Here is a 15,080-nt window from a genome sequence, read left to right as displayed (position 1 = left end):
AATAACCATAGAATATTTACTAGGCTGTAGTTTTGACCCTTGACGCTGCATTCTACATGCCACAGGGACATTCCAACTAAACATGTTTATCTTTTCTGACCATGTTGATGATGTTTGTCCTAACCGCAATACAGTTTAAGTTGATGTTGTCTGAATTCAAATGGGCATAGAGAGATGTGTACTGTCACTTCCTCTGAATATTTGTACTCTTTTGGTGAACTCAGTGATGAGACTAGTAAAGTAGCACTAAGGCAAAGCACCACTGTATTATATTACTAGTACATATAGATGGGAAACATGAGCAACATTGTTAATCTCAAAAAAAGGATGAATAATGACAACAACATAAATATTTGTTCTTATTGTTTCATATTTATTTTTCATGTAGTTTTTGCATTTTTTGCTTTCTTTGTTCATTCTGAATATTTTGAATGCTTAAAAAATAAGAATTAAAGCAGTGTTCGGCAGGCTTTGATGATTTTGTTACAACTCATAAATTAATTCATCCTGCTGTAGGATTTTGGGGACTATCAAGATGGCTACTACTCTGTCCAAACCACTGAAGGAGAACAAATTGCCCAGCTGATTGCCGGCTATATTGACATTATCCTTAAAAAGGTAAACGTGCAAGTCACACCAAATGTTGTTTGACTCATGAAGCTGGTTGTGGTCTAGGTAGGCTTTACTATATTAGGACAATGAGTTATTGTCTAGTGATGGGTCCTCTTTATGTGGCATAAGTGGGGTCTGCAGGGGCCTTTGTGTAACTTCTGTAGGGAGGGACAGACACAGATCTTGCACCCTCACATATTTTTTTTATCCTGCATGGAAATAGCAGAGCTTCATGGAAATACTGAATGTACAGTCCATAAACAATACATGCTGTGTTTTCTAAGTTAAGCACATCACAGACACCATACTGAAAGTGAAATGTGCTCTCCAAGAAATTGTAACCTTCTAAAGATCCAGCGATAAGATTCCAAAATGTCCCTTTGAACTTCTAAAAGATCTTGAACTGTAGATTCAATGACTAACCCTTGGTGAGTACTTTTAATGTTCAGTGACCAGTTGAACTACTACATAAACCTAAATATCTCATTTCCTGTCCTTCCTCAGAAAAAGAGCAAAGACCACTTTGGCTTAGAGGGAGATGAGGAGTCCACTATGTTGGAGGACTCTGTGTCGCCCAAAAAGTGAGTGCAGCTGTTCTGCGGCAGTGTGTGTTTGTGTGTGTCTGATATTTGTCATCCGGTAGCATAGCTTCCTGTCCGTGGGTGTGTATTCAGTGATATCAGTGTGTGGAATGGAGTGAAGTCAGCCCAGTCACTGGCTACATTCTTGTTTGTAGGGCGTGTATGCAATTTTTTAGGGGCTTGCTATTTTGTCATGTTTGGTATGTTTATAATCTGCTTCTGAACTGTGTTGCTTTAATCCTTATTTGTATCCATTTCAATAGTTTGATGGTCCATAAAGCACAGTATCGTATTAGTTGCTTGATATTTTCCCTCCGCTCCATCTACCCTTCTCTCCATTACCCTATCCTTTCCCCTTCCACCCCGGCCCTCCTCCCCCCCCCCAGGTCCACAGTGTTACAGCAACAGTTCAACAAGGTGGTGAAGGTAGAAACAGGCTCTGTGGCCCTGCCCGCCATCATGCGCTCGGGAGCCGGGGGCCCAGAGAGCTTCCAGATGGGCTCCATGCCTCAGGCCAAGCAGCACATCACCAGTGGACAGATGCACCGGGGACACATGCCCCCGCTGGTGAGACCTAATGTCACAAGATAAAGTCAATGCCAGCATATGAGGCTAGATGTCGTTGCTGTAGCTGGTTAGTCCAGAAATACAGTAGGACTGTCATGTACGTACCATTTGAAGGCTCGGTTTCTAAGGAAAGTCGCATCACGTGGAAATAAAAGAGGTCTTCCATATGGTTGTGCTGTAATTAATACGATAGCTGAAAATTGAGTATGAAATAGCATAGAAGAAAATGTATATTGTGAAATGTATCCGTATTTTAGGATAGTTTCTGTAATTCTGTCTCCCTCCCCTGCAGACGTCAGCCCAGCAGGCCCTAACTGGCACCATCAATTCCAGCATGCAGGCAGTGCAGGCTGCCCAGGCCTCGCTGGATGAGTTGGATGCCTTGCCTCCGTTGGGCACGGACGCGGTAAGACAATTGAAAATCTGTGTGCAATATGACTTCTGCCTTTGTGTTTATTGTTGATGGTGATCGTACTTAGTTTAGCACATGTTTTGCAGTTAAATGAATACTTTGAGGAATTCCAATCATACACACAAACAGCATTTTGTTCAACTGCTGCTAACTTTAAGAAGACCAATCCAAATGGCAAAATGTAAATTTAGCTTCAAGCTGAGTGTTGTTTTAAACTGTTACCGGGTCCTCCCCATGACCAGGCCTCCCAAGCCTGGCGAAAGAACAAGATGGACGAGTCCAAACATGAGATCCACTCCCAGGTGGACGCCATTACTGCAGGAACAGCCTCCATGGTCAACCTCACTGCAGGTGCGGACAGCCCAGCATGGCCAGCACAGTCTTGGACTCTAGAACCTTAGACGTCTAGTGGTGAAACTGCTCAATCTCCTTTTGAAGAAAGGGGAAAGTAGCATTTAGTGTTATTGTCATTTTCGCCCCATTATTCCAGGTGATCCAGCGGAGACTGACTACACGGCAGTGGGCTGCGCTGTCACCACCATCTCCTCCAACCTGACAGAGATGTCTAAGGGTGTCAAGCTGCTGGCCGCGCTCATGGAAGATGAGGGCGGCAATGGACAGCAGCTCCTGGGCGCCGCCAAGAACCTGGCATTCGCCGTGTCCGACATGCTCAAGACGGCACAGCCGGCCAATACTGAGGTAGGGTCAAGAGGATGAAGGGAAATGAAGTAGTGTTGGTTGCAGATATATTTATCAGGTATTCGATATTCCAAGTTGTATAGTAAAAGTGTTCATATGTGGTCATATGTTCTTGGTTTTTACATTGCATTTCATGAATGGATTGCTTTGGGTAAGAATTTTAATTTAAGTAGTCACTTAACAAAATAGTTTTGTAGTTACCCTGTTAGCTATATGTATACAATGTTTCTACTCTATATAATATTTGAATTAAAGTAACAGACACATAGGAAATAACAAAGGTATTCACCGCTCATTAAAGAACCGTTAGCTGCCAATGTTGTTCTGTCATGTGACCTATCATGTGACCTGTGTTTTTGTTGTCTTTTTTTCCCCCCAATCAGCCCCGCCAGAACCTTCTGCAGGCTGCAGGCAATGTAGGCCAGGCCAGCGGCGAGCTGCTTTCTCACATCGGTGAAACAGATGCAAACCCTCACTTCCAGGTAGTAACCCCACCAACCATAACCGCACCCAGAGTGAACCAGCCCAGACTAAACAGTTTGGCTATGGTGATTCTAATGAACACAATCAGACCTGATGTATATTTGTCTTATTCAGACTTGGTGGAAATACGTAGCCTAATGACTGTTCATATTCTAAATGAACAAGGCCTTCATACCCCCCCAAAAAATCACAGTTGTTGTGGACTAACTTATCTGTATAAGACTACCTGGCCGTCAAATACTATAACCTTATCTTTTATGACTGCGTCATTCAGTTTTCAGGTAAAGGATCTTTCAGGGGTGCCATGTGGAACGTCCCCCCTTATTGTCAAGTGATGGTAACAAACTTGTCCTCGAAAACACAAGCAAATCAGTCTCACTGGCCAATCATACTACTGTGTAATTCAACATCAAATGATGGGGATCATAATTGTGCCTATGCAATCTCAGAAACAGTCTCCTTTTTTTCAACTCGCTGTCAAATGATTTGCATTTCAGAAATCAATAGCAGTTGCATCTGGTTTCTCCTTGTGTCATGAAATTGAAACAGTCCTGTTTTGAGAACTTGGTCAGTTTTACGACCTGCAAGTATTATCAGATACCAAAAGAACTATGTATCGTCAATAAAGGGTACACCATTAGTGTTATGGGGTTCTCGTTTGAGCCAAGGTTCAAAGTGGTGCTGTTTGTTCCATATCATGAAGTAAAGGGTTTTGGGGTCTTTCTACTAAGCTGAAACAATGCTTTGGCAGCAGTAAAATTGTAACATTAAATACGCAATACAACAAAATGATATCCTTCTGTGGACCATATTGAAGACATGTAGTTGATATTAAAGGTGATGACCTCTCAATATTATTCCTCGTTCATTAACAATACAGCGACGTGGCACACTGTTAGAGCCCAGTGAGTGAGCTTGGGGACACTGAGAATATGTCCCAGACAAGATAGATAGGTCTCACACAGTAAGTGACTGTGGAATGTTGCTTGACTTCAGAAAGTGACATAAGCCCTCTTGTTCCCTCCGCCCCCCTCCTCTGCTAAACTTCCCTACAATAATGATATAGCCGAGGAAGCTTCCAGACCCCCTCTCCATCTAGAAACACCCTCACACAAAATGTTTGATTTAGAATGTCCAGAGCTGTGTTCCATATTGTACCTTAGCATTTGGACAGCGAGCACAGATCCTGTATAGTGGCTTCTCTGGAGCAGCTTTTAAAGGCCTTTCTTTCCCCATGTCAATGACTTCCATGTGTTCTGTGTGCCTGCGTGTGTGTGTGTGTGTAACAGCGTGGCCTGGCTGTCTGGCAGGGCAGTGTGATAACAGCCAGGGTCTCTCCAGCCTGCTAGGATCATGTTTCACACACCTAGCAAGGCCCCTCGTCACTTTTTCTTCCAGGGGGAAAATGCTACTGTGCTGACATAACACGTCTGGCAGCACATGCATCAGTTTTCCTCCGTTAAGAAATATCTGATATCAGGATTTAAACAGTTGCACATGTTTTAAGGCATTTCTACCTCTTTGTTACTCAGGCCCAAACTAATGGCAAGTCCAGTTTTAAATTAGATAGAATTAGTTAGTACCCAACTCTGATCCATGCAATACAGAGCTTGACTTGAGTTAAACTCTTTCCCCTTCTGTGGGTGAAATAATTTTGGGAAGTTAAATAGAGAGCGATGTATTGATAGAAGAGTCTCCAATACGACCCTCCTGTTTACCTGTGTGCTAGCTGCTGGGGTGATGTCATATATTCTTATAGCAGATGCTTTGATCCTAGCGACACACGGAGGGGGACTAGAACCTGTGAAATCTTGATCTGCAGGGCTGTGGTATATTTGAATTGCATGAAATGAAAAGTGTATTCAACACCCTTTCTATCCTTTGTAGTGGCAGTTTTCCCGAAAATTGGTGCAATATTCTTAATTTACACAATTTAATTTCTAGAATTTTTCAAACAATTTAGACCATGTAATTCTGGAAATTCTTTTTCTTTTTTACACTAACTGTCAACATAATTTTCTTCCTTTTAGGTTTGGGGTTGACTAATAATAAGGCTACCTACTGTACGTTAATGGGATGCAAAAACAGGTGTTTACCAGTGTGCTTAATTGGTTTCCAGGACATGCTGATGCAGCTGGCGAAGGCTGTGGCTAATGCCGCTGCTGCGCTAGTACTGAAGGCCAAGAACGTGGCCCAGAAGACGGAGGACTCGGCCCTCCAGAACCGTGTCATTGCCGCCGCGACCCAGTGTGCCCTCTCCACCTCCCAGCTGGTTGCCTGCACTCGTGTGAGTGATCATTAACTAAATCATTCTGTATTTTGTTACACTATAAGTTGAAAATCTGTGTGCAATATGACTTCTGCCTTTTTGTTTATTGTTGATGGTGATCTTACTTAGTTTAGCACAGGGGTAGGCAACCCTGGTCCTAGAGAGCCGCTGTCCTGCATGTTTTAGATGTTTCCCTGCACCAGCACACCTGATACAAATGAATGGTCATTACCAGGCTTCCACAGAGCTTGATAACGACCCATTCATTTGAATCAGGTGTGCTGGAGCAGGGAAACATCTAAAACATGCAGGACAGCGGCTCTCTAGGACCAGGGTTGCCTACCCCTGGTTTAGCACATGTTTTGCAGTTAAATTAATACTTTGAGGAATTCCAATCATACACACAGACTAAGTTGTCATCATCATACAAATCATACTTCTAACCAGACCCTGACATCTCTCTCCATCTTTTACCTGTGCTCCTCCCCCCCCCTTTCCAACCTTTCCCCTCAGGTGGTAGCACCCACCATTAGCTCGCCGGTGTGCCAGGAGCAGTTGATTGAGGCGGGGAAGCTGGTAGCCAAGTCGGTCGAGGGCTGCGTGGAGGCTTCGCAAGGTGCCACCAGCGATGAGCAGCTCTTGAAGCAGGTTGGCGCCGCCGCAACTGGTGTGACGCACGCCCTCAACGACCTACTGCAGCACATTAAGCAGTATGCCTCTGGCAGCCAGCCAATCGGACCCCATGGCGAAGCCACCGACCGCATCTTAGACGTGACGGAGAACATCTTCAGCTCCATGGGAGATGCTGGTGGGTGTGGGGGCCAAACGGGTCAATGTTTTGTTGTGGGGGTCAACCTCCAACTAGTGATTAGTTATTATACCTAATGTAGGGAAATGTATGCATTCAATTAGAATTTCCTTGTTGGATCCTTTCTACTTTTGCTCTTGCACCATTAAAACCAAATATGGATTAAGATCTTGCTCTTTTCCTTCTCCATTATTCCCACTCTATTCCTTAACACCCCCCTTTTCGATTCTCTTCTTTTCCACTGCCCTTCTCTTTTCCTCTATTATGCCTGTTAACATCTATTTCTCCCCCTCTTTCCCCTTCCCTCCCACCCTCTTTCAGGTGAGATGGTGAGGCAGGCCCGTATCCTGGCCCAGGCCACCTCTGACCTGGTCAATGCCATCAAGATGGATGCCGAGGGCGAGTCGGACCTGGAGAACTCTCGCAAGCTGCTGTCCGCTGCCAAACTGTTGGCCGATGCCACTGCAAAGATGGTGGAGGCTGCCAAGGTCTGACACTGAGCTACAGCCCCCCCCCCCCCCCATCTATTCCCTCCATCCAACTTCTAAGATTAATGAACGTAGTATTGGCACTGAGGCCTTGATTTTAGGAACTGTGTCTGTCTATGTGGAGCAGTAAGATTTGAATGGTGAAGTTGTGTAAGGCCTTTCCTAGCGTTTATAAATGATGTACCTCCAGATCTGTTTCCAAGCTGTGAGTGTTTGTACGTGTTCTCAGGGCGCTGCTGCGAACCCAGACAGCGAGGAGCAGCAGCAGAAGCTACGCGAGGCTGCTGAGGGGCTACGCATGGCCACTAATGCCGCCGCACAGAACGCCATCAAAAAGAGACTTGTGAACAAACTTGAGGTGAGCAGGAAGATTAGGAGAATTGTGGTGTGTGCCTGTTTGTCATGGGGAAAGAGAATACCCGCAGGGCTTCCGACTCTCACGTATTGGCTGTGAGACACACACAGTTCACACGCCCTCATGCCAAACCTTGTATTTCTCACGCTGAGAAGGCAACGCCAACCAAGTAGTGCTGCTAATTTTGTAAACGGTAATGGACGAACCGCAGGCACACGGAGTGAAGCAACACAGACGTGCGAATACCCGCAAAAGCTAGCTCCAAGGTCTTTTGAAAAATTGGCAGCCCTGTACCCAGACAAACAAGTTGAGACTAGAGGCTAAAACGAGTAGGGAATATTTGAACATCTGCAGCAGATTTACTGGTGAGCTTGAGAGCTCCCTATTCAACCATACTGAGAGCTAATAAAGTCCGCCTACTCACATTACAGTAAGCTCCCCCCCCCCCAAAAAAAAAGAACTATCAAAAAACATGGTAAAGAGCACAATAATCAAATGTTTTGGTGTTATAAATTCACCTATTTGTGTTGCCCTGTGGCTAGCATTAATACTGCCTCATGTTTAATAGTACTGCAGATCCACAAGAACAGCTTTGTATCTGGAAGTTCCCCTATAGCAATAAGTAGTTAAGACGTGTCATAGGCATAGGCGCGTAGAGCAACGCGTCTGAAAGCTTTTTTTGTCAATTTTGTCACGGTCACACAATGTGTTTGTGTGAAACACCAAGCGTCATTACCTCTTGCTGCTTGTGAGCATGCTTAAACAAACATTAACAAATGCACAGATATTAAATCACATCAGGATGTTTGCTTTATAGAAGTTAGCATAATCTTGAGAATTCTGAGCCAATTTTGGTCTGTGCTCAAATGAGCAGATTAGCTTCAAGCGTGCATCCAGTTAGCGCATGTGCTGTTTACAGAGCCTCAAGATTTGTATCTAACATAAATAACCATTTTTGTTTTTTTGTCAGAATGCAGCCAAGCAGGCAGCAGCAGCTGCCACTCAAACCATCGCCGCTGCCCAGCACGCTGCCTCCTCCAATAAGAACCCAGCTGCCCAGCAACAGCTTGTACAGAGCTGCAAGGTAAGAGAGACCCGATGCCATGGCAACATCCCTCTCACTTCCTTGTTTCTCTTTTAAGCATTGGTTTCATACTAGCTGATGTTGCTAGTGTCACACCTCCATACAATACACTGTGAGAAAGCATGTGTCTCTATAGACTCACTGTGTGTGTTTGTGTGTGTGTGTAAGGTGGTGGCAGACCAGATCCCACAGTTGGTCCAGGGGGTACGTGGTAGCCAATCCCAGCCAGACAGCCCCAGTGCCCAGCTCTCCCTCATTGGGGCCAGCCAGAACTTCCTCCAGGTCAGTTGGTGTTTGCCACAAAGAACGCTCTTGCCACAAATTTCAGTTGATACATAAGATACATTAGATTTTCTTTCTAAGAGGTAAGTGCTCTGTCATGTCATGTCATGTCATATCAGACGGTGCAGTATAGACAGTTTTTTTGTTTTGCTTTTACAATATGACACTTTCCTTTTAGGCGTTTTTGCATTACTGTATGTGTAATTGTTTCAGTAAAGCTTTTTTTGAAGTTGTGCAGTGACACTATGTGTCTGAGTATCATAGAAGGATGCATGTTATAAGGAAGAGACCAGCGGAAACCAAACACAAAAGCAGGAAGCTTGGATATTTCTTCCATAATCCTGTTTTATATGGCACACCACTGGGTGTTTTGCTTGTCGCTTTTGCAGCACCACGTAGACCAAAATAACGCAAACACACTTTCCTTTGTCTGCGAAAGAATGTATAGTAACCAGCAACACCTTTCTCTTCCTCTCAGCCCGGTGCCAAGATGGTGACCGCTGCCAAAGCGACAGTACCCACCATCAGTGACCAGGCCTCTGCTATGCAGCTCAGCCAGTGTGCCAAGAACCTGGCCAGTGCACTCGCAGAGCTCCGCACGGCCTCCCAGAAGGTACCACACCCCACCCTGATATCACAAGCAGGGACTGGGCTAGGGTGTGTTTAGGGTTTATTCAGGGTTTAGGATTGTTCACCCTTATTCCAATGTGAAGGTGAAATTTGTTGCCTCCCCTTTTAATTGTGTTCAACGGCTACGCTTGGATTTTATTTATACCAATATAGCATTATAGCAATACAGACATTCAAAGACATAAAATTATCAAACTTAAAAACTGGACTTGATTCACTTCCATCTTCCAAGCTAATTGTATTTGTAACATGTCCTGCCTCTCTCAAAATGGGGTACCTATCCTTTTCCCCAACACACTGCTCGTATTCTTGTCATCACTTCCTGTTTTGTGGCGCAGGCACAGGAAGCGTGTGGCCCTCTGGAGATAGACAATGCTCTGACAGTGGTGAGGGGACTGGAGAAAGACATGCAGGAGGCCAAGGTCTCTGCTGCCGATGGCAAACTCAAACCCCTGCCAGGAGAGACGGTGAGAAAGGATGGCCAGCACACAAACACATACACACCCACAGGCTCAGAGTCTTACACACTCAAACAGGTCCAGAGGTACCACCTACTCAAACAGATGGCCATCTGTATACTTCTTCCACACGCACACAAACAAACAAACTGTATTGTCACTCTAACCAGGAACAAGTTAATTTCAAACTTACAACAAATATAACAGAAGACTGTTTAAAGTTTTATATTGAGTTGAAAATGTAGAGTAAATAAGCTAGTGTCGAGAAGGTTTTTGTTTGTTCTCGTTCAGCTGGAGAAGTGTTCTCAAGACCTGGGCGCTTATACCAAGGCTGTGAGCTCTGCCATGGCCCAGCTACTGAGCGAAACCACCCAGGGCAACGAGAACTACACAGGTACCCCTACATTACAGTACTGCAGGACACTAAACTCCTGTCTGGATTTAATCAAGTGATATTTTATCTACACTAGATGAGTCATTATTAGGTAAACTGGTATGTATATGATAAAGCTTATTACTGTTGGCATTACTTGCATATGTAGATTAGTTTGCTTGAGATGCTGTGTGTGGGTGATGCAACAGGCTCAGACAGAAGCGCCCATGACTGAACAGCACCCCCTAGTTACCCCTCCCCATACTTTTCTTATTCTACTTTCCACTAACTGCCTTTCTCTCTCTCTCACCTCTCTCACACCTCTCTCTCACCTCTCTCTCACCTCTCTCTCCCATCTCTCTCCCCCATCTCTCTCTCCCATCTCTCTCTCCCATCTCTCTCTCCCTTCTCTCTCTCCCATCTCTCTCTCCCATCTCTCTCTCCCATCTCTCTCTCCCATCTCTTGCTCTCCTCCCACCCTCTCCCAGGTATGGCTGCCAGAGACGTGGCCCAGGCCTTGCGTTCCCTGGCCTCCGCGGCGAGGGGCGTGGCAGCCACCACCGCTGATCCCCAGGCCCGTGAAGCCATGCTGGACTGTGCCGGCGACGTCATGGACAAGTCAGCCAACCTGATCGAGGAGACGAAGAGGGCCATTGCCAAGCCGGGTGACCCCGACAGCCAGCAGAGACTGGCCCAGGTAGGCGATGAGGGAGAAAGAGAAAGAGATGATGGGAGGTAGTGGTAGGTGGCAAGACAGTACAATATACTGTATAGACAGCACTATGTCTGTGTGTATCTGTGTGTAGGTGGCCAAGGCTGTGTCCCAGGCGCTGAACAGATGTGTGAACTGCCTGCCCGGACAGAGAGAGGTGGACAACGCCATCCGCACAGTGGGAGAGGCCAGCAAGAGGCTACTGGCCGACTCTGTAAGTCATCTAATGTTCTGCCGCCTGACACTATAAGGCTTTTGTAAGACGTGAAAATATTTATATAACCATTTTTACTGTTTTACTAAGTATTCTTATATTTTTGTAAAGATGAGATTATTCCTTGACTCTAATCACCAAAATACTGTTAGAAATAAGAATTTCTGATCTTTAATTTCCCCCTCCTCTCCCCTCCTCTATTCTTCTGTCTGCATCTCTCTCCTCCCCTCCTGGAATCTTCTGCCCCTCGCTCTCTTCTCTTCTTTCCTCCATCACTTCCTTCTTACCTCCCAAGTTCCCAGCCAGCGGGAAGAGTTTCCAGGAGGCTCAGGCTAACCTCAACCAGGCGGCGGCTGGCCTCAACCAGTCTGCCAATGAGCTGGTGCAGTCCTCGCGCGGCACCACCCAGGACCTGGCGAAGGCCACCGGCAAGTTCGGTCAGGACTTCAATGAGTTCCTGGGAGCTGGTGTGGACATGGCGGGCCACTCACAGGTAGTGTAGGGGTGGGGGGGAGGAGAGAGAGAGACACCCACAACTAGTGATCCCTTTTCCCCCTGCATGTCTGAACCCTATCATGTGACATCACATTCCCCTATGTCATCGACCCCATTAACCCTGTTTACCCTCCATCTTCTCCTGCAGTCCAAGGAGGACCAGACCCAGGTGGTGTCCAACCTGAAGACTATTTCCATGTCTTCCAGTAAGCTCCTGTTGGCTTCCAAGGTCCTCTCCACCGACCCCAACTCCCCAAACCTCAAGAACCAACTGGCAGCTGCTGCACGGTAAGAACCTAAAACAGTTCCTGATCATTGCACCACAACTCCGCTCATCTAATGAAACTAGTCCCTGGTCCCATACCATACCTAGTTCTAAGTTCTGGAACTTGATAGAAATCCAGTACAGTTCTGTCTATTTTCAGAGTGTGCGTGCATATGTTTGTGTGGTGCACCGATGATGATGAATGGTACTTATGTCATGATGCCTCTAGACCTCTTAGTCTAGTATCATACACACACACACACAAATCATGTACATGTACACACACACACACCCATGCATGGGTTCACAAAAAAGAAACACAGACAGTATACTCACTTACATTGTACACCCACAAGCATGCACCCACACACAGATTCAGTATCACATACTGTTACATAATAAACACACACACACACACACACAAATGTGCAATAAACCAACCCTATTAAGTATGGGCAGCATTACAGTACATAACAAGGTGCCTGAAAATACAGTAGCTGTTTTTCTGGCATGTGCGCGAGTGCTTTACTCTTGTCCCCACCACACCTGGTTCTTTTTGGATTGAGAGAACTTTGACAGTGGAGAGGTCTGTTGAGATGCCAAGCGAGAGAGCACTGGAGCGCGTGTGGGCGAAGTCTAATTTACAGCGGCTGTCGCTCTCCATCCCTCTCTTCCCCTTTACACACACACACAATCACACATGCGGTCCATCACTGGGTCTCTCACTCACTCCCTCACTCTTTCCCTCATGTAATTTTTACATCTCTTCCTCCCTCCCTCTCTCTCTCTTTGTATCTCTCTCTCTCTGTATCTCTCTCTCTCTGTATCTCTGTCTGCCTCTCCTCCTCCCCGTCCACAGTGCCGTCACAGACAGCATCAACCAGCTGATCACCATGTGTACCCAGCAGGCACCAGGCCAGAAGGAGTGCGACAACGCTCTCCGGGAACTAGAGGTACAGTCCCCTTCTTCCTTTCAATTCCTTCTCTCCTTTTTCCACCCGCCGTTGTTTTTGTTTGCACAGTATCGTCTGTGTGAACAGTTTTGACTGTTGAGATATGACTCAACATGTGTTGCATGTGTGAAGGCTACTGAGTTAGTGGTTGCTAAGGCGTTGTGTGTGTGTGTACAGTGAATATATTTTGTAGTATTGGCCTGACGCTGGGGAGGGATTCACTGTTGATGTTATTGGTGCTGTTCTCTCCAGTTGGATTCTGAGGACGCCTTCACTGCTATTCATAAAAATCTGAAATTATGATTTAAATGTATTATTCTGTAGAGTTTTTGTAGTCCGCAGGTGGAATCTTCTGTTTTTAATGGTTATAAGTACATATATTAGTTTTGATGGTGGAGATCATAGATAAGAGTAGTGTGATGCTATATCAACCAGAACTACAGTCACTAGCAAAGGGAAGTATTTGAGGGCTAAATATTGGATGCTATATACTCTATTTGTTATTCCCAAATGGCCATTTCACCCGGAGTATGTAACTGAAAGGTGTGTGTGTGTGTCTGCATGCGTTTGCATATATGTCTGCAGTATTGATGTATTTGAATGCATGTATGTGGAGGAGTGTTGACCTGAGCCCCATATCTCTCCAGACTGTTCGAGGGATGCTAGAGAACCCAACCGAAGCCGTCAATGACCTCTCTTACTTTGACTGCATCGACAGTGTCATGGAAAACTCCAAGGTAAGTTAGACATAAAACACCTCATTTTTCCTCTGTCTCGCCCCCCACTCCTCTCTCCTGCCGTCCTCCTCCTCCTTCCACCGCCTACTACCCTCATCTCCCTCCCTGCTTCTCCAATGCTTATTTAAGATGTGTGCCCTAAACCATTCATATTTCTTCCATCTCCCCAACTTCTCCCTCCTTGCTTCTACCCTACTTCAATTAATCACTGTTAACTACCTCTTTTTCTCTTCTGTGGAGAGACATGTACTTTATTCTGATAATGAAAACAAGGGCCATGTACTGTTTCAGTTGTAAACATTGATAGGGAAAAGAATTGGCTGCCTTCAATACATACAGTACATCATCATGAAGCCATTTCATTGGTGGCATTGAATAAAATTCATACAGTAATTACAGTAACATCTTCCTGTAACTTGGAGAATTTTGAGTTTAAAGTATCCGTTTTAATACAATTTCAAATGTTTTCAACTAAAACTGTCAAGTTATTTACCTTCACCCCTTAGGTCCTTGGAGAAGCTATGGCTGGAATCTCCCACAATGCCAAGAACAGTAACCTGCCTGAGTTTGGGGACTCTGTGAGCGCTGGCTCCAAAGCCTTGTGCGGCCTCACTGAAGCAGCCGCTCAGGTAATCCATGTTGCTGTTATTGTGTATAATCCATTGTGTTTCCTCTATACTCACAGAGTTTTAACTTCAAGTTGCAGAGGGGTTCTTCTCACCCAGTAGAAACTGCTGCTTGTACAGTCAGAGCCCATAGGGGAACAATGTGATGCTTGCTAGACGATGACTCACGCTCAAATACACCTGGCCTAATTGTGCTCTCGGCCAATTAGAAGACTCGTTACTCAGGCCCCGATGCGTGAGACATTTGTATGAAACATCTGGAGCTAGGAGGAGTGGGGAGATAATCAGTAGTGAATTTACTCAGTTTTCATGCATGTACGCACACAATACATCTTTATCACCTTACAACAAAGGCAAAAACAAGCAGAAATATTATTCTTTGGAAGAATTCAGATCTAGTTTCTCTTCAGTGTCTATTTTGCACACACACACATTTATGCATTTAGCAGACGCTTTTATCCAAAGAGACTTCCAAGAGATAGCTTTACAAAAGAGCATAGGTCACTGATCATAACAACAAGGTGGTCCCAAACATTGCAAGCAGCCAAAACATGAAGCATACAATGTGAAAAACTAAACAAGTGCCAAGGGTAGACCCATAAGAGCATGCAGTTACAAATTAAAACAACATGAACCCCAAAAAGTGCAAGACTGTACCTGTAGAAGAACAATCAACAGTAAAATATTTCACAGTGAGTACAAGAGTTCAAGAGTTAACTTTGTTATGACTAACCTACAAGAGCAACAAGTCTCTCAATAAGAATCATTGTAATCCTGAAGGAAACTAACATCAGGTCCAATCAAGCATTCCTAAGTTCTGTTGTACTCTTGTGCCGTTGTACTCTTACACACACACATTGACACACACACACATTGACACACAGACACAACATAAGAGAGGTGGATTAAGTTCTCTGTGTGCTTTCCTCTGAAATCTCCACTCACAACCAATCACTACCTGCTCCTCTTCCAGCATT

General features: G+C 45.1%; 1 protein-coding gene across 3 annotated transcripts in view; it reads left to right on the top strand.

The window, feature by feature from the left end:
* The window catches only part of tln1 (talin 1), a 54,425-nt gene that overhangs the window by 20,000 nt on the left and 19,345 nt on the right, over window positions 1–15,080 (top strand). For 2 of the 3 annotated variants that reach the window (XM_084686397.1, XM_084686396.1), the window contains exons 12-34: window positions 517–618; window positions 1,117–1,193; window positions 1,580–1,760; window positions 2,053–2,166; window positions 2,415–2,523; window positions 2,663–2,871; window positions 3,255–3,353; window positions 5,474–5,641; window positions 6,137–6,431; window positions 6,753–6,919; window positions 7,149–7,277; window positions 8,245–8,358; window positions 8,527–8,640; window positions 9,119–9,253; window positions 9,609–9,737; window positions 10,020–10,122; window positions 10,590–10,798; window positions 10,908–11,027; window positions 11,323–11,520; window positions 11,671–11,810; window positions 12,647–12,740; window positions 13,388–13,477; window positions 13,984–14,106. In XM_084686397.1, the coding sequence (XP_084542523.1) occupies window positions 517–618; window positions 1,117–1,193; window positions 1,580–1,760; window positions 2,053–2,166; window positions 2,415–2,523; window positions 2,663–2,871; window positions 3,255–3,353; window positions 5,474–5,641; window positions 6,137–6,431; window positions 6,753–6,919; window positions 7,149–7,277; window positions 8,245–8,358; window positions 8,527–8,640; window positions 9,119–9,253; window positions 9,609–9,737; window positions 10,020–10,122; window positions 10,590–10,798; window positions 10,908–11,027; window positions 11,323–11,520; window positions 11,671–11,810; window positions 12,647–12,740; window positions 13,388–13,477; window positions 13,984–14,106 (3,219 nt within the window). Of the gene's footprint in view, window positions 1–516; window positions 619–1,116; window positions 1,194–1,579; window positions 1,761–2,052; window positions 2,167–2,414; window positions 2,524–2,662; window positions 2,872–3,254; window positions 3,354–3,628; window positions 3,692–5,473; window positions 5,642–6,136; window positions 6,432–6,752; window positions 6,920–7,148; window positions 7,278–8,244; window positions 8,359–8,526; window positions 8,641–9,118; window positions 9,254–9,608; window positions 9,738–10,019; window positions 10,123–10,589; window positions 10,799–10,907; window positions 11,028–11,322; window positions 11,521–11,670; window positions 11,811–12,646; window positions 12,741–13,387; window positions 13,478–13,983; window positions 14,107–15,080 lie in introns of all 3 variants that reach the window. The other variant, XM_084686395.1, reaches the window with a different exon arrangement.

Source organism: Hypomesus nipponensis, chromosome 22 (genome assembly GCF_054491055.1).
Source record: "Hypomesus nipponensis isolate SF chromosome 22, ASM5449105v1, whole genome shotgun sequence".
NCBI classification, from domain to species: domain Eukaryota; kingdom Metazoa; phylum Chordata; class Actinopteri; order Osmeriformes; family Osmeridae; genus Hypomesus; species Hypomesus nipponensis.
This window is presented reverse-complemented; position numbering and strand designations above follow the sequence as displayed.